General features: G+C 45.5%; 1 protein-coding gene across 2 annotated transcripts in view; it reads right to left on the bottom strand.

Moving 5' to 3' along the window:
* The window catches only part of AUH (AU RNA binding methylglutaconyl-CoA hydratase), a 190,210-nt gene extending 173,474 nt beyond the window's left edge, over window positions 1-16,736 (bottom strand). The window contains exons 1-3 of one of the 2 annotated variants that reach the window (XM_065406754.1): window positions 16,601-16,736; window positions 9,815-9,882; window positions 9,629-9,716 (exon numbers count right to left, since the gene is read on the bottom strand). In XM_065406754.1, coding sequence (XP_065262826.1) covers window positions 9,629-9,716; window positions 9,815-9,882; window positions 16,601-16,736 — 292 coding nt within the window. Of the gene's footprint in view, window positions 1-9,628; window positions 9,717-9,814; window positions 9,883-16,295; window positions 16,516-16,600 lie in introns of those variants that run through there. The other variant, XM_065406755.1, reaches the window with a different exon arrangement.
* Window positions 16,737-24,339: the final 7,603 nt, after the last annotated feature.

Below are 24,339 nucleotides of genomic sequence, written 5' to 3'. Positions count from 1 at the left end.
TGGAGTGCAGCAACACTGAAAAGGATTTATAGGTTATGGTAAAAAATGAACTGAACATCAGCTCCTAATGCAATGATGTAGCTAGAGTAACTAATGTGATCCTGGCATCAACAGAATATCATCAAGTAAGAGTAAAAAGATGGCATTACATCTGCATATGACATTAGTGAGACCATTACTGGAATACTGCATCCAGTCCTGGAGCTCCCACTTCAAAAAGGATGTTGACAAATTGGAAAAGGTTCAAAAAAACCATACACCAAAATGATCTGAGATCTGGAAAACATGCCTTATAGCAAGAGATTTAAGAAGCTTCATCTATTTAGTTTATACAAGAGAAGGATAAGAGGTGACTTAATCATGGTCTACAAGTATCTTCATTGGGAAAAGATTTCTGATAGATGACTCTTTAATCTAGCAGAAAAAGACATAACTATGATCCAACATCTGTAACATGAAGCTAAAATTCAGACTAGCAATTAAATTAGCCATAGAAATAACTTATGCAGGGACCTAACAATTATCCATCCTCTGAAGTCTTTAAATCAAGATTGGATTTGTTCTAAACCTCTTCTATAGCTCAAACAGAACTTTGATCTTGAATTTGATGCAAAACTATTGGATGAGATTCTATGGCTTGTGTCACGCAGGAGTCAGATTACAGGATCATAATGGTTCCTTCTGGTCTTAAATATTTATGAATCTTTTTATTCCATCTTCATCCCACAACGCTACTGTGCTGCACCACAAAATGCTACAACAAGCCTCCTTAAACACAAGGTTTTTCTCCACACACACACACACACACTTAGGGACAAAGTTTTTAACAAACAACAACAAAAATCCTCAAGATCTATGCACAAAAATGTGTATACATGCAATCACCGCAACAATCTATCAATCTACATAATTAGGCTTGGGAGAATTCAATTTTTATATCATTTTGACAAAACAGCAATGTTTATTTTAAAGCTTTTTTTAAATCAATTTAAGTTCACTATTGTGCAAAATTATGGGATTTATTTATTTTGATTTAAATTTTCAGTTGGGGTAATTAAGGGGGGGTCAGACTTATGTAATGACAGTAGATATTGAGATTCACAAAGACAGAGCTTTATAATGGTCAAAACACAAATTGTCAACATCACGTCATATATACAAAGTAAATATCCTTAAATCAAATTCTAATACGCTCTCATGCAGCACTTTTCTCTTACTTTGCCTTTCTGTAAATTTCAGTTATCATCAATGGAAATACTTTTCATCCATTTGTGTGGGTACAATGAAACTGACATTTACCAATAAAAATCTAATCCTTCCAACCCTATATATAAATAGTATTAAGGTTACAAATTCAAGCACTCAAATTTGGAAATGGCAGATTAAGGTTGCTTGGACAACCTTAATTTGCCCTCCATGTGCATATGCATTATGATCCAGTATTTAATTACACAGTCATGTACTTTTTCTACAGAATCCCTGCCTCTTTCAATGTCCAATAGGAACCTGCTCTGAATATGAATCAGAGTTGTGTAGTGAAGAAAGCTGTTGTTTGTAGGACCCTTGTTTTACTTGTTGCAGAAGTTGAAAGGTGTATAGTGAATGTGGCAGGTGATTGCAGGAAGAGAAAGGAGGGTCTCATTATTAAAGTAGTTGAATGCTGCCCTCAAGAACTGGATTCTATCCCTGAATCTGCCACAGAGTTCTTATAATGCTAAGCAAGTCACTCAAGCCAAACTATTGAGAGATGGTCTTTAATTGTGCGTTCCCCATTTTCTGGGTCCCTGACTTGAGAGACTGGAGTCGGATTTATAGAAGTGCTGAGCACTCACAGCTGCAACTCAAGTCAATGGGAGCTGTGCTTTGAACACAATGTGCTAAATCCTCTGAAAAACAAGCTCTTGGGCATCTCAAACTGGGCACTCAAAATTAGTGGATTTTTTTTTTTTTTTAACCTTAATCTCTCAGTGCTCAGTTCCCTGTCAGTAAAATAGAGATAATGCCGTTACTGCTCCACCTCTCAGAGGTAGCGTGAAAGTAAAATTAATGCTTGTGAAACATTTAGATACTATAATGATGAGTGCCACAGAAAAAAACAGAAGGAAATTAATAATTCTGTCTTCAGAGCAGGGTTTGAACAGTGTGCACTACATAACTTATGGGCTATGCTTTGAAAAATGAGAAGAAAACAAAATATTAATAGCTGTTCATTAAGTGAGTACCATCCATTGTGTGCCGTGACTATGATAATACGTATGCATAAAAGGGCCCAATTAAAGTTGCACAGGCAACTTTCTGGTATTTCCTAACGTTCCAATGCTTGACTATTCCTTAATATTGATATTTTAATTTAGTTTGTGTGTAATTTTCCAGGTTTTAAAAAAAAGAGCAAACTGAAAAACAGGAATTCCACCTTGTGGCAGGTAGACACCCATGTGGGTTATCAGCAGGCCTGGACCCTTTAGATCCACACCAGAGACCACTGCTATCTGAGCTAACATATAGCAGCAGTAAATATACATCCTCTATGTGGACCAGCACAAGACGGGGATTGGACATTTTGCCAGTGGGTTTCACAGATATTTGCTGAAAGTAGAGGAATGGCAAGGAATCTTGGGTCCCATTCCAGGCTCTGGAGAGAAGTGTGCTCTAGTGAGCACAAACTCTTCTGCCCAATTCCACACATGACCACTTCTGCCCAGTCCCCTCCAACCTGCCCCATCCCAGTCCAATCTCTCTCTCCCCTCCTCCCCAGTCCCAGTTTCCACACAGGCTTTTCATCCCATCTCCTTGCCCAGAAGTCCTACCCTCATCTCTCTACATCCCAGTCCCCCACTCAACCCACTAGCGCCTTGTCCTGTTTCTTTGCCCAGGCAGTCCCTCCCCACCAGCATTCAGTTGCCACTCCTTCCCATATTCCCCAGTCCCACCGGCTCCTAATCCTACTATTGCCTCTTTTCAACCCTGGCTCCCAGTCCCCTTGCTCAGCCAGTCCCAGTCTTGCCACCACCACCCTGCCTCCAGTTTCCCTCCCCCCAGGTCTGGCTCTTGTCCCCTCTACATTTGAATCAAGTAGCTTCCTCTTCCACACTGTCTGGGCCCAAAGGGAGGGGTGGGATGTCACTGAAAGCACAGGAGAGACACCTGCTCTCAATTCAGGTGCCTGGATCCGGACTTGACACAGCCCAGAGTTACAACTGTAGGGAAAGTTCTGCTCAGTCTGGGCTGAAGCATTCCCAACATGGACGGAACTTCAAAGAACTTAACCGAGAAGGTCTAGCAAGTCTGAGCACCTGCAAACTGACATTTTCCAAAGACCAAAATAACTTGGCCAAATCTGAGCCAATTTGCACGGAGGATGTGCCAAAAAGCACATTTCTGATACAAAAATCCACTCCCCAGTGAGGTTTCAAGTCCCTACTCCAAGGCATGGGGGGAGGGCAGGCTTTTTCAGTAAAAAGGTCACCAGAATTTTTTTTTTTTTAAATGGGTAAAACACATTTTTCCTCTAGCCTTGTTCTCAGAAACAGCTGAACTGTTTTCACTGAAATTTTTTAAAAACGCAGATACCCAGTTACAATTTGGCAAAGTTATAAGCACCTGAAAATAGGGTCTTAGAATGGGAAGTGTTGCAATTTTAATAGGTTGTGCTGTCAGCCCCACCTATAATAAAAATGACATCTCAGATAATCTCTATCCCAGGGGTCTCAAACACACGGCACGCAGAGCTATTTCCTGCGGCCCGCCATAGCTCCCCTCACCCCCCGCGCAAGCCATTTCCCTGCTTCCCCGCTCCCCCGCCTACCTCCCAGCGCTTCTCACCACCAAACAGCCGTTCGGCGCCGCTTAGGACTTTCCAGGAGGGAGGAGGGGGGACGCGGCGCGCTCAGGGGAGGAGGTGGACAAGAGGCGGGGCCAGGGCAGGGATTTGGGGAAGGGGCTGGGAGGGTTGGGGCAGGGACTTTGGGGAAGGGGTTGGAATGGGGGCAGGGAAAGGGTGGGAAGAGGCAGGACAGGGGCGGGGCCTCATGGAAGGGGTGGAGTGGGGGGCTTTTGTATCTTTGTATGAAAAGGTGTCAGTGATGTGGCCCTTGGGCCAATGTACTAGTCCTCATGTGGCCCTCGTGGTGATTTGAGTTTGAGATCCCTGCTCTATCCTAAGCTACGAAATAGAAACAAGGGAGCTAAAATGAATCATGAATAAGTGTAAACCCCAGGTCATAACAAACCTAAAGACAAACAAAATTACTGGTGTATATATCAATGCCCCCATTACATCACTCAAGTTTGGAAACGATGGTTATTATTGGATCTTTAGCAACTTCTGTAAGTCCAGATAGCAACAATGGCCCAGGCAGCCTATTTTCCCAGCTTCACCTATCTCATATCACAAGATCTTTTCTCTGAGAAGTAAACCTTGATATAGTTCTTTGTACCTTTCTCACCTGCATACTGGATTATATGCAATGCCATTTACTTGACATTACCCTTAAAGCTACTCAATTTTTAGCTACTGCAGGATGTGCCTGCTGCCTTAGTAATGCATCTCATATGGATATACATTAATTTGAGGAACATAAGCTGTATTTGCTTTCCAACTAGTTTCAAGGGCGATTTGAGGTTTATCACCTCTAACTCCTTTTGATTTGGGGGCTCTATTTCAAAGAGAGTGAGTGAGAGTGAGATGATACCTCCTTATACATATTCTTACCCAGCAGTCAAAATCAAGGGGGACAAATCAGCTGACAATGTCATTATTTGCATGGCTAGGGAAAGGACATCTCTTAAATATTAGAATCTAAGCTCCCGCCCTAGCACAAATTTGTTAGCCCTTGAGGACACCAATAACTTACTCATGGTTTTCCTGAAAATTTGAGTTTCCATTATTTTAATTTTGGGTGTTTTTGTGGGGGGTGAAAGAGAAGCAAGGAAGAGTCGCCATATTTCTGAGATTATTGACATATCAGCATAGACTTAGGACTGTTCTATGTGGTTTTAAAAATTGAGTTGAGACATTCCTATTGGTGCATTATATACACTAAAATAAAATAAGCAGTAGCAATTTAGGTATAGGTCAACAGGATTTTATTAATATAATACACAGATTTCAGGACTCGTGTTTAAGCATTCTTTTAAAAGTAGATTTCATTGTTGTTTTGCAGGTAAAATGCCCACAATCTATACACACACAGCCCCTCCTCCAGAAATATAAGCAGTGCTTCTCTTTAGATATTTTATAGCACCTGAGAGTGTGCTACACATTTTATAGAAAAACATGATCCCTGCCCTGAAGAGCTTACAATCTAATTTTACGCTTCACGCAGTTAGTGGGAGGTAACAGTATAAGAAGATGGAAGTGAGTGATGATGATACTTGCCACTCCAGGCTTGTATTACACTCCCAAGGTTATAGCTTTTCTCTTGGTCTTGGCTTGGTAAACACTGCCACCACCCAAATGCAAAAAAAAACCCCACCTTTTAACCCAGGAAGGTGCACTTGGGAATTCCTCCCTGTGGGGTACCCTCAAGCCCTTTCACCCTTGATACTGGAGACAGTTTCTCGCTGTGTTGTGGACTTGGGTTTGGTCCCACTGGAAGCGATGCAGGTGATGGGGTTGTTTCCGTTGACTGTGAACCGCTCCCCACTGGTGCACTAGGTGGTATTTCAGGCTCCAGTTGAGCCTCTTGCACCAGTTTAGCTGCTGCTGCAGGTGCAGGCTCTGTGGCGCCCTTTGGTGCTGGCTCCCCTGACTCTGGTGGGGTTGTAAGACGGGCTTTGGTACTGACTGCTCCGCCAGTTCTGATCCTTGGGCTGGTTCTGGCTGAGTCCCAGGAACTGGATCTACAACTGCAGCCATAGACTCTGGTCTGGAGTCTCGTTCCACCACCTCTGGCTGGGTTCCTGTAGGAGGCTCAGGAACTGAGTTAGGTGTGGAGGCCTGTTTAGCCTGGCCACAGGTGAACATCCCCACCCTTTTTGTTAGCCTCACATGGTTGGCTAAGTCTTCTCCCAGTAGCATGGGAGTGGGATAATCGTCATAGACTGCAAAAGTCCATATTCCTGATCAGCCCTCGTACTGGACAGGCAACCTGGCTGTAGGCAAATTTAAAAAAGTTGGCCTTAAAGGGTTGCACCGTCATTTGGGCCTCTGGGTCGATGAATTTGGGGTCCACCAGGGATTAGTGGATAGCTGACACCTGTGTTCCAGTGTCTCTCCATGCAGTAATCTTCCTCCCGCCCACACTCAGAGTTTCCCTTCACTCTAGGGGTATTTGCGAGACATCTGGGCCTGAAGGCTCTTGGTGGGAGTCTGGGGTGATGAGTTGTAGTCAGCTGGTGCTCTTGGGGCACTTGGCCTTCACATGCCCCATTCTAATTCTGGCCTTTTGTTTAAAAAGTTCATACTCTTGTGTGTTCTTTAGGCATTTTAGCTGCCACCTCTGCCAACGGTCCACTGAGCTGCGGCCTCAGCTCCACCATATACTGGTCTATAGGGGTGTTGTACCCAAGGCAGGCCCTTTCAAAATTTTCTAAGGCGGCCTCTATATCATCGCCTACCTTGTATGTGGGAAATTTCTTGGAATGGGGAGCAGTACCTGGAGAAGGACTGTTAGGGTTACCTGCTGGACCCAGCTTAACCCTTTCCAGCTCTAAGCGCTTCAGCTCTAACTCTGCCTCCAAGCGCTTCGCCTGTCTCCTCTCCTCCGCTTCTGCCTCCAAGCACTTCGCCTGCATTTCTGCCTCCAAATGCTTCGCCTGTCTCCTCTCCTTCCGACTCCAAGCACTTTGCCTCTTTTGTCCTCCACTTCCAAACGCATCATCTGTAGGAAGAAATCCCTGTCTTCCGCAGTCAGAACTCGGTGTGGGTTAAAGGCATCCCTCCAGCTTGGCACCTGGATCTTGGTCGGGGGAGGGATGACCCTTCCCTCCTGGGAAGTTCCCGGTCCCCCATCTCCTCCCTTCATTTCCGTCATGGAGCTGAATGTCTGGGCTTGATCTGGGCCTGTCTTCTCCGTGGCGTGCTGCTTTGGGAAGACTGTTTTTTCTAAGGTTTCGATGCCTGACCTCAACCTCATGCACAGGCTGCCCCACTCTTAGCCTAACTATTTAGTTGCCACGAAGCTAGAAAAGAAAAGAAAAAAATTGCTTGTTTGACTCCCTGGCTTCTTTGGTGTGCCTGTTCCCCCTCAGGCAGCAAAGAAAAGAAAAGAAGGAAAAAAACCTCCCTGGCTTTCAAGCAGCCAAGAGGAAAAATGTGTCCTTTTAAAATCCTGAGGTCTGTGCTTCTGGTTCAAAACTATCCCACCACTCCGCCACCATGTCATGGCTGAATCCCCACTCTGTTACTCCGAGTGCAGAAGTGGGGGACCGCAAAGATTTTAAAAAATTAATACTTGCCACTCCACGCTTGTATTACACTCCCAAGGTTACAGCTTTTCTCTTGGTCTTGGCTTAGTAAACGCTGCCACCACCCAAATGCAAAAAACCTTTTAACCCAGAAAGTAGCACTTGGGAATTCCTCCCTGTGGGGTACCCTCAAGCCCTTTCACCCCCGAGAAAGAAACAAAGGAAATTAGCTACCAGCTAATCAAACAACATGCACAAACCTTTTAGGACACCAAAAATCCAATTCTGTTCTTTAAAAAGGTAAATTTTATTAAAAACAAAAAGGAAAACATTACATCTGGAACTTAGGCTTTTTCCTAGATCTGAAAAGAAAATTCCAAAAATTAAGCACCCAAACTAGCTTTTTGGGGGGTTCAGCTTAAAGGTTACGAGCAAACAAAAGCATCAGGGGTTAGCACAAAGGAGATCCACAAGCCAAAATAAAAAATAAACCTGACTGTGTCTAACTAAACATTCCCTATCCAAATAATTTCTTCTAGGTATGAAAAATGAATTTTCATACTTGGTTCAAGCCTTACACAGCATTGCTGCTCCGTCCCTGCAGCCCAGAGAACAACAGGCAAAGGGAAAGCTTCCCACTGGCTCTTTTGGTCAGGTGCCCACTCCTTTTCTTTTATCTGTGGGCTTGTTAATCCTTTACAGGTAAAGCAAGCAGAGAACAGCTACCAAGAGGGATTTTACAGCTAACTGGCTGGCTGGGTGTCTATCAAAGGGAGCTACCCTCCCCCCCGCCCTTCATTTTTCACAGAAGGATTAGGGTTACAACGAGATCACTTGGGTTTCTCACCTTTTAGACGTGCACATTTTGGTGGTTCTGTTAGGTATACATACAAAAGTATTGCCTCATTTCCTGTAGTCATTGCAAAATAAGAAACCTGAGATTTGAATGAAGTGTAAGAAATAGCTTGGTGGATCTCACCTCTCCTTGGTTCTGACCCAAACAGCACATCGGTGTTACCCATAGTGGTCTCACTATTCTGGGACGAACTTACTCCTGTTCTCTCTCCACTGTCATCACTGACCTACTTTTCCAGCAAGGAGGATAGGCAATAAGCCTATTCAAAGACAGAGACCAATGCAGCTCTCTAAACTTGACAACAAGGGGTACTGGCACAGCGAATAGAACCAGATGTCCTTGAAGCCACAGTGCAACAATTCAGTGTCATATCTGGGGCTTTTTAAGGGAGTAAAACAACTGATATTTGTGAACTCATGTTTCTCATATCACAGCCATCAAGATAGCCACTTAAATATTTCACTTAAGAGAAATAGGCTTTTGAAAACCTTGATTTGGTAACCAATCCCACCTAATGGCTTCATATACCCAAATCAGCCATCCCACACATTACAGTGCATTTGTATGTATTACTGGTGAAGGCACAGGATCACATTCTTTAATAAATTATCCACATTTAAGGGAATAGCCAGTTAAAGTTTGCTATCTATTTTTAATGCCATATAGCAGGGATTGGCAACCTTTGGCACGTGGCCCATCAGGGTAAGCCCATGGCAGGCTGGGCTGGTTTGTTTACCTGCAGCATCTGCAGGTTTGGCCAATCGCAGCTCCCACTGGCTGCGGTTCGTCATCCCAGGCCAATGGGAGCTGTGGGAAGCAGCGCGAGCTGAGGGGTGTATTGGCCGTCCTTCCCCGCAGCCCCCATTGGCTGGGGACGGCGAACTGCAGCCAGTGGGAGCTGCGATCGGCCAAACCTGCGGACTCTGCGGGTAAACAAAGCAGCCCGGCCCGCCATGGGCTTACCCTGACGGGACACATGCCAAAGGTTGCCGATCCCTGCCATATAGTTTGCCTAGTTTCACAAGTTGTTTTAATGGATTTTATACCTCCAAGTTGAAAGTAAAGACAGCATCCTTCTCGATTTACCATTCATACTCTACCAGTCCCATTAACCACTTAGCAATATTAGGCTCTCATTCCAGAATATAAGCAAGTCTTTTAAGAGTTCAACAGAATGCATTTATCCATTACTTTGAAAAAATCTACTGCATATTGGGAAATGTTCTTTATGATGCAGAAAGAAGAAAACAGAATGAAGCAGATGTTTCTTTCTTGTTAAAAAATCAAGGAAAATCATATGAAGAGGTTTTGCTTACAACTGAGATGAATGTGACAAGGTACAATGCTTCCTTGGAATCTGGGCCATTTCTACTACAATGCTAGATTACAGATATCCAACTTCACAGTAAAATTAAGTTTGCATACCAGCACAGAATATCCCAGGGACTTCACTTCGGAATATAACAGTTCGTACTTTCTTATCAGATTTCAGAGCATCCACAGCTTTTGACATCTACAGAAAAAGAAGGGGAAAGGGAATTTTTTTTTTTCAAAATATTTAATTCCAATACATTGCCTTCAAATTAGAAGCCGTTAGTTTTTCTCCCTTACCATTTTTATAAGATTTTTATTAAGTGCATTTTTGGCACGAGATCTGTTTAATCCAAGTACCACAATTCCTAGAGGAAAAAAGAAGAGTTTGAATCAGTGTCATATTAAAAATATAAATTAAGTACATACTTGTGTCCATGTTATTTTGACTATAAACAGATATCAAGTTAGGACTGTAAGAAAATTGATGTGTGTAATTATTTTGACTCACTTGTTTTGAATATATTCTTGTTAGTTTGTTTCCTTTTTCAGAGTGTTTCAATAGCCATTAGAAATGACAATCACTTTAAGGACAGACTCAGAACTCATGACCTGATACACATGAAATTACCACATCTGTGCACACAACCTGACTAGGCCAAATTCGCGAAAGCAAATAATCATAATATTTGCCTGAACAATTAAGCATGTGTCTTGGTACTTAAATGTAGTCTTCAGATATTTTTCCATAAAGCATTTTAAAAAGAAAAAGAAAAAAAAACACAAAGGCACTGCCAGGTCCAAACTTTTGACCTTTTGGGGGGGGGGGGGGTGTAGATGCATATTTTAGCATAGCACCCTCTTGGTCTTGACAACTCAGTCGCCACACAAAAAAGCATGGTTCATGTTAGTTACAACAAGAACAAAAAACCCACCACCAGCGAGGTACAGGTACTTTGCATGTAGCACTTTTCCTTAGCCGTATCCCAATATATTCCTTATTTCAAAATTATTTCAGACAAATACTCAGCTTGGTCATAGAATCATACGACTGAAAGGGACCTCGAGAGGTCATCTAGTCCAGTCTCCTACACTGATGGCAGGATTAAGTACTATCTATGCCATCCCTGACAGGTGTTTGTCTAACCTGCTCTTAAAAATCTCCAATGATGGAGATTCCACAACCTCCCCTGGCAATTTATTCTAGTGCTCAACAACCCTGACAGTTGGGAAATTTTTCCCAATGTCCAACCTAAACTGCCCTTGCTGCAATTTAAGCCCATTGCTTCTTGTCCTATCCTCAGAGGTTAAGGAGAACAGATTAAACATACACAGCTGTGTGTACACGTAGTGAACAGAGTGGGCCTAGAGCTCTGATTTTAGGTTTAAAGGTATGCTGCAATTCTTGTTATGGAAAGGTTCAAAGATTTGGATGATACTATAAAAAAAAATGAAGGAACCTGCGTGACCTTTTCAACCTTTGTGACATCCTTTTAAGTAAAACATGTACTTTTTATCTCCAAATAAGGATGATCATTGTTTTCTAAATTCAGTAATAGTAATACAATACTGGAAAAGATCCCCTAAATAGCCGTAATGAAGCATTTCTACTCTGCCATGTCATGCACACGTCAATAAAGCAGCTACAGTTCTTGTGGACAGCTGAATTTTCCCTGTGTGTTTTTCTGTGCTTGTCATTGGATTTATACATCTTGCTAGGAACTATGTAGTTAATCTGACAACATCCACACCAATAGAATCAGAAAATTCTCTAAGATGTTCACATCAGCCTTCTTTCTTCCTTTTGTGCATTTACAATAGGTTTTTCACATAGTGCCTGAGAAGCCCTAGAGCAAGAAAAACTTGAGATTTTTTTTTTTCAGGTATGCCATGTACTCTAGTTCTAGTATGTGTTACTAACAAGGCACTATAGTAAATTTCATTGCTTAGCACAAAGGTATAGGAAAGAGTTGACAAATATGGTCCAGAACCTTACAAAGGTTTTTTGTTTGTATTGGTAGTACGGAATAGTTTTGACTGTACTGGATTGCCCATTTTGACCATAATAGACACACACTAGGGAGAAAATTAATATTCATGTTAGCACCTTAATTAAGAATGTTCCAACATAAGGATTAAAGTTGTTAAACGCAAACTATAACAAGTTCTCTGCAAGGGGAAAATCCCTAAAGAGAAAAAACACAAGTGTATACGCCAATTCCTCCTACTACTCCCACCAGTTTCACAACAAGTCATAACCCTACCACTTCCTTCCCCCAAATGCTCAGCAGCCCTCTACCCAACTTTCCAACCTTCCTATTTATGGAAAAAAGTGGTGTGAGAATTGTAATCAGAAATGTGTGAAAATATTAACATAACAGGCATAGAATGTGCAGTCAAGTGTATAGAAGAATCTTCCATGGATTCTCCACCGCACCCCTTTTTCTTTTTTTAAATATAGCCATATCACCATAGTATCAGATCACCTCTGAAGATAAATTTTCAGGTTTATCTTTATAGTGGCAGTATGAGATAAGGAATGTATTAAATTGGTGTCTGAAGTATAAAAAGTTAAATGATTTGCCTGAGGTTGCATAGGATGTCTGTGGCAAACCAGGAATTGAATATAGTCCTCCTGAGTCCCAGTCCAGTGGCTTACCCACAAGATGATCCTTTCTCCTTTTTTCTCTCTTAAATAGCTCCTACTCAAATACCGATCAGATCAAATGTTGACTGTTTTAGGAGATATGACAAGATTATAGCCATTGGCAATATGGATACAATGTAACCATTTTATCTGCTGTCAAAATTCAAGGAAGTGAGATAACAGGAGCAGAAATAACTGGGTTTCCCTCATACCACTATACGGCAACACTATTAAGCTACAAGGGGGAAAAAAACTACAGTAAAACCTGCCAAGAGTGACTCATGAAAGTGGCGATGTTACGGAGCTGATGCCCAGCAAAGCACACTGGAGGCAAGGGGTAACTGAGTGACTCACGGTCGTGATATCCCAATAACGGTCACAATAAGGTAAAATTGTTTCCTGTTTTTTTAGTTATGGCCAAAACAAACTTGGTTTCTTGGCTTCAGGGCCCAAAAAATTAAATTCTGCACATTAAAATAACATATGGTGAATGTTGTAGTACAGCATTGTCTATAAACGCCATAGGGAATGAGCCTTGGGAGTGGAAGGAGTCAACTTCTCTGCCACACTCCACGACCTGCATGCACTGGTGGAGAATAAGAGAAATCTTTTGTCCTGCTGGATGATTTGTCAAGAACTGGTAAAGTATATAGCAGTGTTGATTTTGTCATCATTAGACTTCAGGATTAGTATTTCTTGGACATGAATAGGGCCCTACCAAATTCACGGCCATGAAAAACGCGTCACGGACCATGAAATCTGTATGGTATAGGGTAAAAGCACACAAAAGACCAGATTTCACGGGGGGAGACCAGCATTTCTCAAATTGGCAGCCCTGACCCAAAAGGAAGTTGCAGGGGGGTTGCAAGGTTATTTTAGGGGGTGTCACGGTATTGCCACCCTTACTTCAGGGGAAATTAGGGTAAATTATGAAGGATGAATATTTATTTAAAAAAAAGAAAGAAAAAGAAAACAAGCATATAGGGACAAAATAAGAAAGGCCAAGGCACAAAATGAGATTAAACTAGCTAATAAATAAATGGTAACAAGAAAACATTTTCTAAACACATTTAAAGCAAGAGGAAGACCAGGGACAGAGTAAGCCCATTACCCAAGGAGGAGGGAAAGACAACAAGAGAAAACGCAGCAGTGGCTGAAGAGGAAAGAACAAGGTAGATGTCTTCAAGTTGGTAGGGCCTGACTAGGACCATCCCGATATTTAGGTGTTTGTCCCGCGTCCCAACCGATCTTCGGTCGGGACGCAATTTGTCTCGATATTTCGCTCCACCGGCCGTTATTTTTCTCCGCCGGCGGACCCCCCCATGTGTCCCGATATCTTCTTCCTCTCATCTGGTCACCCTAGGCCTGACAAAATACATCCTAGAATTATTAAGGAACTTGCTCAAGAGATCGCTGAATCATTAGTAATTATCTTTGAGAATTAATGGAGGACGGGAGCTATCCCAGAGGATTGGAAAGGGAAAATATAGTACCTATCTATAAAAGGGGGGATTAGACCAGTCAGCTTAACTTCAGTATCCAGAAAGATAATGAAACAAATAATCAACCAACCAATTTGTAAGCACCTAGAATAAAAGAAGATGGTAAGTAAGTCAATATGGATTTTCCAAGAAAAAATCATGTCAACACAACCTAAAATCTTTCTCTTTGGATGATGTTTTACATGACCTTCTCATAAGCAAACTAAGGAACTATAGCCTAGATGACCTACTACATGGCAGGTGCACAATTGGTGGGAAAATCATACCCAGAGAGTAGTTATCAATAGTTCACAGTCAAGCTGGAAGTATATATTGATGTAATAGTGTTGCAAAACAAACCAACAACATTCTGGGATGTATTAGCTGAAGTGTTGTAAACAAAACACAAGAAAACACATTCTACTCAGCACTTACAAGGCCTGATTTAGAATAGTATGTCCAGTTCTGGGCACCACACTTCAGGAAAGATATAGACAAATTGGAGAAAGTCCAGAGGAAAGAAACAGAAATGATTAAAGGTCTGGAAAACATGACCTATGAGAAAAGATTGAAAAAATTGGGTTTGTTCAGTCTAGAGAAGAGAAAACTGAGGGAGGATGTGATAAGTTTTCAAGTACGTAAAAGGTTGTTATAAAGAGGAGGGCAATAAATTGGTCTCTTTAACCACTGAGGACAGACAAGAAGTAATGGGCTTAAATTGCAGCCAGGGAGATTTAGGTTAGACATTAGAAAGAGCTTCCTAAGTGTAAGAGTAGTTAAGCATTGGAGCAAATTACTAAGGGAGGTTGTGGAATCTCCATCATTGTCTAACCCGTTCTTAAAAACCTCCAAACATCTGTCAGGGATGGTCTAGATAATATTTAGTCCTGCCTCAGTGCAAGGAACTAGACTGGATGACATATTGAGGTCCCTTCCAATCCTACATTTCTATTATTCTATTTTGTTTTGACTAACAGGGATGCTGGGAAGGAGGAAACCATTTAAAAATAAAAAATAAAAACCACCACCACTCTTCAGCAGGAAATAACCACCCTCCCCACTGCAGGGATTCCCCCAGATCTCTGAATGGTGGTAACCTTACCATGTTTTATTTTTCTACCCCCACATTTCTTTCCCCGAAAGTCTCCACCAACCCACTGTATAATGCAATCTACAGTACACCAAATCACATGCACTCAAGAATAAATTGAAGGTAAATGCAGTATGTCATGTATCTTGTTCATCTGACTCACATTACATTCTAACCAGTAATCCAACTTTGCTGAAAGTACAGGATTCTGTTAACACTGTCAGCCACTGAGCAGCTTCAAATAGTCACTATTTCAAGCACTATTCAATCATGTGCCAGTGAACAATTTAAGGTCAAATATTTCACAACCCCACAAGTCTACAGATGGGTGTTTTATAACATTAAAAAGAGGGGATTCTCAGTTTCCCAACACGGCACAGGATGTACTTCTAGCAATGCACTGTCACAATATTAAAACCATAACCTTTTGTAGGTATAGTTATTATATAATGTTTACAGCTGGCTAAACAGGAAACATTTCACCAACACTTTGCCGAGATCTTTACCCCTTTCTGCCCCATAATTCAAAATTTCACTGAAATTTTTAAATTTGAAAAATTTCAACCCTTTTATAGCTGATTACAAAACAGAGACTGTAGCAGCAAGGATCATCATGGTATTGGAAGAAGACGAGAGCAGGCGCATCAGTGGCCAGATTAAGCCATTGGCACAATAGGTCCATACCTAGAGCCCCAACTCCTGAAGTCTGGGGATGAGGTCAGAATCTTAGCTTTCATTTAAGGAAAACACGTATCTAATGTTCATAGTTAAGAAAAGCATGAAAAAACAACCCATGCATAACTAATGTAGTGATGTTTGCCTGAGCCTGCAGAAAGCTTGAAACAACTAGTGAGAGGTGTAAATTGCACCACCAATCTCAATATAACTAACTCCAAGACCTGCTGCTCTAGCGATCTTTGCCAACCCTATCCCAGCAAACGGCTTCATCTGGGGCAGAAAAAGGGAATAGCAGGCTAGGACCACCACTCAATGTAGACACACCCCTACTTTCATCCCTGCTGCTCCCCGGGTGTGGGAGCTCCTGAGACTTCTCAGACGCTCCAAGAAGAGGGTGGGGATGATAAAGTGCCCCCCGCCCCACCACTGTAGGTGCGGGGGCAGGAGGCACCATATCATGGCATGGCATATAGGGGGCCCCTGATTCGGAGTAGCAGCGGGTAGGAGTACAGACGGGCTAATTCAGAGGGGGCTGGCAGCCTAAAGGGCAGCTACTCCTACTCCATCGCCCAGCCATGCGCCCCTGGGGACGCACTGCGCATGGGCAACGTGTGGAGGCGGAGCAGGCACTCTTCTCCCCCCCAACCCTCATGCATTTAAAGGGCCAGCCCCATTCATCAGCTGCCCCAAGCTCGCAGAGCTGCGCCGGGAGGGGGACACCACGGGCCTCCGGCGGATCGCACCGCTGCACCAAGCGAATGGGGCGGGGGGTGACACCAGTCCCGGGGCTCTCTCTGCAGAGTCCAGCGCGCCGTGATGGGCAGCTGCACCCCCGGCCCGCAGCTCTCGGCGGAGCAGCCTCCCCCCGGCCCGGGCTGCCGTTACCTTGGTTCTCCTCATCCAGGTACCGGACCCGCAGCTCCTCCTCCCCCTTCGCCTCCGAGCTGTAGCCCTTCCCGGTTGGAGAACAAGCGGCCCCTCCCCGCACCAGCCCCCGCGGACCCGGCCGGCGGAGAGGCGAGAAGGCAGAAGCTGCCGCAGCCAACTTGACTCTGCCCTGCAGGAGGCCCAGCCCGCCCAGCGACGCCGCCATGCTGCTGCCTCTTCCCACCGCGCCGGCCCCGGCTTCGTGCCGCGGAGCCACCCCTCCCCCCACGTTCACACACACCACGTGACCCTACGGCACGCACCGCTTCCTCCCACGCGCGACCCCAGGCAGCGGGAGGCACAGTAACGCTCACCCTGGGAGCGCGAGGTCCCCCCAGTCGCCACGCGCAACGTCAGCCTCGCCTCGCGGTCTGGGCCCCTGCTCCCCTCTCCCTTCATGCCAGGAGCCTTCCAGCCATGCCCCCTGTGGCACCAGGTACCTAGCTAATGATGGGTGCCCGCTGCCCAGGGCCAGTGCGCGGGGACCATTCCCGGTGACCCCTTGGCTGCTTAGAGGAACCCTGCCCCCACCATTGCCCCTCCCCACTTGCATACAGAGCAAGAGCCAGCCTCCCTGCAGTCACCGGGCACATGCTGGGGCCGAGGCTTGGCTCAAATAATAATTGGACCTAGATTTTGTAGAGCACTTTTCATCAGTAATACACTGAATGCACTTCACAATCCTTAATAGAGTTAGCCTCCCAGCACCGCTCCCCCTGGCAGGTAGCGAAATATTCTATTGCCAGTTTTTTAGAGGGCTAAATGACTTGTCCAAGGTCATTAAGAGAGACAAGGTAGGTGAGGTAAAACTTCTGTTGGTGAGAGAGACAAGCTTTTGAGCTACACAGAGCTCTTCAAGTCTCGGAAACTAACTCGGGCCTGGTCTACACTACAGTGCTAGGTCGATGTAAGACCGCTTATGTCAACCAACTCTGTAAGTGTCTACACTACAATGGTGCATATGCTGATGTGAGTCACTCACTACATCAACTTAATAACTATGTGCACGAGAGGCATAGCGCTTAGATTGATGTAGTTAGGGCAACGCAGTGTCTGTGTAGACACTGAGTTACTTACATCACCTGTTGGTTGTCAGCCCTGCCCAGAGCTCACAACTGTAGCCCTCCCAGCCCCAGGGCTGACAGCCAGAGAGGAAATGAGAAATAATAGCAGCCATGAAACTGACAAGAATGTAAATTTCCCTGCTGTGAAATTGAGCCCTGTGCTGGGCTCAGGCTGTCAGCCCCCACTGTGGGGAGGCTGCAGCAGTCGGCCCTGCACAGCTGTCGGTGCCCCACAATGCCCCACTTCAGTCAGTGCAAGCGCTGCTGGTGAGGATGCGCAATACCAGCAGAAAGAGGTTAGTGTGGACACCAACAGCTGATTCAATGACTGCGGTGGCCTAACTTAAGTCGACCTAATTTTGTAGTGTAGACAAGCTCTCTGAGTGTCATTGCTAAATACTAAGTGAAACAGATTTTTTTAGCACACGTAGTTAACACATTTCAAGATACCATTCAAGGTGAATTGTCCAAGGTTCCATGGGGGCCTTGTGGCGGAACTGGGAATTCAACTTGTGTTTCCCAAGTTCTAAGGGTAAGGTCCCGACTGCTGAACCATCTTTCCCCTCCAGTGATGCCATGTTAAAATGTTTTTGAACCAGTTTTTAGTGTGTTATTCCACTAGTACAGACAGAGCCTTTGACAGTACACCTCATTTCTATGTCTGATTTTCCTCTTGTCTCCTAAACTTTGAGTGACTTAGAAATACGTCTGGTTTTTTCATGTGAATGGTTAAACTAAAAGATTTTAATTCTGGAGAACAGTTTTGTAACCAAGTTGTAGTCAGACCTCTGGCTTGCCTAATGCATTATGTCTCTTTTGTCTGTCTTCTAGGTTCTGATCTTGTAACTTGTTCCATGCAGGTGCAGAGTTCCAGCCACATGGAACAAGTTGAAGGATATGAGCCTGAGAATGTAAGCTCTGCAGGCACAAACCATCTTGTACAGTGCCAAGCACTTTGCTGACACTTTATAAATCAATAATTACAATCAAATCACTGTAGATAGGAGCTATTTTTGAAGTGGTTTCTAACCACATCTCTCTAGGTAGATAGAGAAAAAGGCTGAGCTACCTTCCTTGATTCTAATGCAAATTCATAATTTTACAGGTTTTAAGGCCAGAAAGGACCATTATGATCATTTAGTCTGACCTCCTATATAAAAAAACACTGGCCAGAGAATTTGCATCAAGCCCATAACTTCGCTAAAGCGCATCTTTTTAGATCTGAAAAAAATAAATTCAATTCAGAATTGCTTCATACTCCTAGGAGCTAAGGAAAGTTGTTAGAGCTGTAATTAGTGTACAGTGGTGTGACCCTCAAGGGGGACTTGAGAAGAAAATTAGTATTTGATTATGGATTGAAAATGTATCCCCGAAGCCACACCATGTGATTTTTAAACTGAAGTGTTTTAATCAGATCTGTCCCTATATGGAGGAAGTAAGTAGTACTGTACCACCACCCACTGAGGTCCTGATACGAGGCGTAGTCCTAGTATGAACCAGAAACTCTTGGAGCAGCTGCAGTCCTTTCCCTGATGCAGATGCTCAGTAGTGCCCCCGCTGGCTGCTTTCTGATGAAAGCAAAATTCTGTAAAATAGTGCAGTGATTTTCAATCTTTTTTCATGTGTACCCTTAAAAAGTTTCAAATGGAGGTGCGGACCCCTTTGGAAATCTTAGGGTATGTCTACACTACGAGAGTAGTTCGATTTTACTTAAATCGAATATGTGGAATCGATATTACAAAGTCGAACGTGTGTATCCACACTAAGGACAGTAATTCGACTTAGTGAGTCCACACTAACGGGGCAAGCGTCGACATTGGAAGCGGTGCACTGTGGGCAGCTATCCCACAGTTCCCGCAGTCCCTGCTGCCTATTGGAATTCTGGGTCGAGCCGCCAATGCCTTCTGGGTAAAAAAATGTGTCGAGGGTGGTTTTGGGTAACTGTCGTCATCCAACCGTCACTCCCGCCCTCCCTCCCTGAAAGCGCCGGCGGGAAATCAGTTCGCGCACTTTTCTGTTCAGTGACAGCGCGGACGCCACAGCACTGCGAGCATGGAGCCCGCTGCGACCATCGCTGCAGTTATGGCCGTTATCAACACCTCGCACCTTATCATCCACCTTTCCCAGAGGCAGATGCTGAGAAATCGGGCGAGGAGGCTATGGCAGCGCGGTGAGGACCTGAAGTCTGAGAGTGGCACAGACCTGTCACAAAGCACGGGACCCCGCGCCGAGGACATCATGGTGGCAATGGGTCATGTTGATGCTGTGGAACGGCGATTCTGGGCCCGGGAAACAAGCACGGACTGGTGGGACCGCATAGTGCTGCAGGTCTGGGATGAATCACAGTGGCTGCGAAACTTTCGCCTGCGGAAGGGAACTTTCCTGGAACTTTGTGAGTTGCTGTCCCCTGCCCTGAAGCGCAAGGACACCCGGATGCGAGCAGCCCTGAGTGTCCAGAAGCGAGTGGCCATAGCCCTCTGGAAGCTTGCAACGCCAGACAGCTACCGGTCAGTCGCGAACCACTTTGGCGTGGGCAAATCTACCGTGGGGGTTGCTGTGATGCAAGTAGCCAACGCAATCGTTGGGCTACTGCTCTCAAAGGTAGTGACCCTGGGAAACGTGGAGGTCATCATAGATGGCTTCGCCGCGATGGGATTCCCAAACTGCGGTGGGGCTATAGATGGAACTCACATCCCTATCCTGGGACCGGACCACCAGGCCAGCCAGTACATTAACCGAAAGGGCTACTTTTCAATGGTGCTGCAAGCACTGGTGGACCATAGGGGACGTTTTACAAACATCAACGTCGGATGGCCGGGCAAGGTTCATGACGCTCGTGTTTTCAGGAACTCTGGTCTGTTTAGATGGCTGCAGGAAGGTATTTACTTCCCGGACCACAAAATAACTCTTGGGGATGTGGAGATGCCTATAGTCATCCTCGGGGACCCAGCCTACCCACTAATGCCCTGGCTCATGAAGCCCTATACTGGCGCCCTGGACACTGAAAAAGAACTCTTCAACTACCGTCTGAGCAAGTGCAGAATGGTGGTGGAGTGTGCTTTTGGACGTCTCAAGGGGAGATGGAGAACCTTACTGACTTGCTGTGATCTCAGCGAAACCAGTATCCCCATTGTTATTGCAGCTTGCTGTGTGCTCCACAATCTCTGTGAGAGCAAGGGGGAGACCTTTATGGCGGGGTGGGAGGTTGAGGCAAATAGCCTGGCTGCTGATTACGCCCAGCCAGACAGCCGGGCGATTAGAAGAGCCCAGCGGGACGCGCTGTGCATCCGGGAGGCTTTGAAAGCTAGGTTCCTCAGTGAGCAGGGTAACCTGTGACTATTAAGTTTGTTTACAGAGAAGCTGAACCTGCCCCCGTTTCTTTACCCAGTAAATGTTCACTATCCTCTCCTGTTACATACCCCGTTCACCCCGTTCCTCCCCTTCCAACACACGTTTAAAAATAAAATCACTTCAATTTTGTTAATGAACACCGTTTTCTTTATTACTGTTTTCTCGGTAAAGTGTTGAACCTGGGACGCAGACTGTGGTGGGGAGCGGGTGTAGTGTAGTGATGCAAAGGACGCTTCTAAACTCCAGGAATGACAGGCTCCGCACTGGTGGACTGGTTGTTTCAACGGAGCCTGCCACCCCTCCTGTTCGGGACTCTGTGTGTGGGGGCTATGTGACTTTGTGGCAGGGGGAGGACGGTTACAGATCCCCTGCTGCGTGGCTCTGTGATCCAGGATAAGGACCGCTGCATAAGATCTCTAACCGCCCTCCCCCGCCACAAAGTCACATAGCCCACTCCCCCCCCCACACATAACATGAAAACCACCTCCCAGACTGACCAGGGTAACTAGTGACTGCAATGTGTGTGTGCCCTGCTGCTGAACCTGCCCCCGCCTCTGTACCCTGGTAAAGGTGACTGTCCTGTCCAATTACCAACCCCCTTCCCCCCCTTCAGACAGACTCTCCTCTAAAAGAACATGATGGAAACAGTAATTAACAGAAACGTCTTTTTTATTAGCAACTACACATGAAACTGGGGGATGAAACTTGGATGGGGGCTTGGGTGAGGTGGGAAGGAAAGGACTTATCAAATTTTGGGGAATGAGAGCCTTCTGGTACTTGAGCAGTCTTCAGGGGTGGAGTGAGAGTTTTCACGGACTCTGCCGCCCCTCCTTCTTGGGACTTTGGGTGAGGGGGGTATGGGACTTTGTGGCGGGGGAGGGCGGTTAGAGATAGACTGCAGCGGGGCTCTGTCCTCCTGCCTCCGGTCCTGCAGAACATCCACAAGGCGCCGGAGCGTGTCCGTTTGCTCCCTCATTAGTCCAAGCAGTGTTTGAGTCGCCTGCTGGTCTTCCTGCCGCCACCTCTCCTCCCGTTCCATGTGTGATTGGTGCATTTGGGACAAGTTCTCCCTCCAGTGGGTCTGCTGGGCTGCCTGGGCTCGGGAGCAGCCCATAAGTGCCGAGAACATGTCCTCCCGTGTCCTCTTCTTCCTACGCCTAATGTGCACTAGCCTCTGGGAGTGTGATGCCAGGCTAGGTCGGGAGACAGTCGCAGCTGTGGGATGGGAAAAAGGGAGTGAATTCCTCAGAAAGATAAATTTAGTTGTGAACAAAGAACATAGTCTTTCTCTGTGAACAAGACCATGCACAGCACCTATCACATGCGCACTCAGGACAAGGTCGAATTTTCGGCCTTCGCATTCAGTGCCTGGGGTCTTGCAGTGCAGATCAGAGAAGCGGGGCAGGACACCGGAATTTGTGTAGCAGGCTGACATGGTAAGCCGTAGACTTGTGGCTGCTTAAAACTTTAATAATAGCACTGGCCTCCTTTCACGTTCAAAGCAATGCCAGTCCCTGCTGCCAGCAATCCGGCAAGCATGAACTCTGCCCCTGTCCCACCCCCTCGCGGCTGTCCCAGGGAAAGATCCCTGTATGCTGCCCCTCTCCCGCCTCCACCGCGTGGCTGTAAACCGCCGGTTACAGTTCTGTAAAGGAACAGGCAAGCAGTCCCAATACTAACATTCCCCTACCTAATTCAAAGCAGGTCACCATGAGCGACATCACTCTGATGAGGATTTCAGAGACGGAGAAAGAAAGGATGCTTCGGGAAAGCCTGCAAAGACCAGGGCCGTATGCCGCCATGCTCTGCAAGGCAATGATCCCGGAGTACTTGCTTGTCTCCTGACGCGGAAACATTTCCTACTACGGAGGACCCAATAAGGCCGCTCTCCCCAGGAATCTGATGCAAAGGCTTTCCAATTACCTCCAGGAGAGCTTTGTGGAGATGTCCCTGGAGGATTTCAGCTCTATCCCCGGACATATAGACCGGATTTTACAGTAGCTGCACTGGCAGGGACTAAACAGTAGAGCGCCTAGGGCAGAACAATCATGCTAAACTGGACATTGTTCGATTTTTTTTCAGTAGTTGCACTGCCAAGGACTGAAACGTTAAGCGCCTAGGGCAAAGTAATCATGCAAAACCCATTGTTAATATTGTTAATATTCCTGTTCTGTTAAAAATAAATGTTTACATGTTTAAAACACTTACTGATTGATCCTTCCCCTGATTCTGTGTCCGGGTTAACGCCTTCGGACGGTTGGTAGGGGATCTCTGTAAGGGTGATGAAGAGATCCTGCCTGTCGGGGAAATCAGCGTTGTAAGCGCTGTCGACTGCCTCGTCCTCCTCATCTCCTTCCTCATCTTCCCCGTCCGCTAACATCTCCGAGGAACCGGCCGTCGACAATATCCCATCCTCAGAGTCCACGGTCAGTGGTGGGGTAGTGGTGGCGGACGCACCTAGGATGGAATGCAGTGCCTCGTAGAAACGGGATGTCTGGGGCTGGGATCCGGAGCGTCCGTTTGCCTCTTTGGTCTTCTGGTAGCCTTGTCTCAGCTCCTTGATTTTCACGCGGCACTGCGTTGCATCCCGGCTGTATCCTCTCTCTGCCATGGCTTTAGAGATCTTCTCGTAGATCTTTGCATGCCGTCTTTTCGATCGCAGCTCGGAAAGCACGGACTCATCGCCCCACACAGCGATCAGATCCAAGACTTCCCGATCAGTCCATGCTGGGGCCCTCTTTCTATTCTGAGATTGCATGGCCATCTCTGCTGGAGAGCTCTGCATCGTTGCCAGTGCTGCTGAGCTCGCCACGATGTCCAAACAGGAAATGAGATTCAAACTGCCCAGACAGGAAAAGGAATTCAAATTTTCCCGGGGCTTTTCCTGTGTGGCTGGTCAGAGCATCCGAGCTCGGACTGCTGTCCAGAGCGTCAACAGAGTGGTGCACTGTGGGATAGCTCCCGGAGCTATTACCATCGATTTCCATCCACACCTAGCCTAATTCGACATGGCCATGTCGAATTTAGCGCTACTCCCCTCATTGGGGAGGAGTACAGAAGTCGAATTTAAGAGACCTCTATGTCGAACTAAATAGCTTCGTGGTGTGGACGGGTGCAGAGTTAATTCGATATAACGGCGCTAAATTCGACATAAACTCCTAGTGTAGACCAGGCCTTAGACTCATATCTTTATGATATAACAAAATCTTTAAGATTTATTTTTCAATAATTTGTGTAAAGTTAAAAAAGAAATATGTAATTATTAACAAGAGAAACTAATCATGCATGGTTTCAGAGTGGTAGCTGTGTTAGTCTGTATCAACCAAAACAACGAGGAGTCCTTGTGGCACCTTAGAGACTAACAAATTTATTTGGGCATAAGCTTTCGTGGGATATAGCCAACTTCATCAGATGCATGGAATGGAAAATACAGAAAGCAGTATATATATTACAGCACATGAAAAGATGGGAGTTGCCTTACCAAGTGGGGGGTTAGTGCTAACTAGTACCCAAATACATTTTACTCTCTAAGGTGCCACAAGGACTCATCGCTGTTTAAGCATGCATGCTTCCTAAAGTAATTTAGA

Source organism: Emys orbicularis, chromosome 6, assembly GCF_028017835.1.
Source record: "Emys orbicularis isolate rEmyOrb1 chromosome 6, rEmyOrb1.hap1, whole genome shotgun sequence".
NCBI lineage: Eukaryota > Metazoa > Chordata > Testudines > Emydidae > Emys > Emys orbicularis.
The sequence above is the reverse complement of the archived record's forward strand: the minus strand, read 5'-3'. Positions and strand labels throughout refer to the sequence as shown.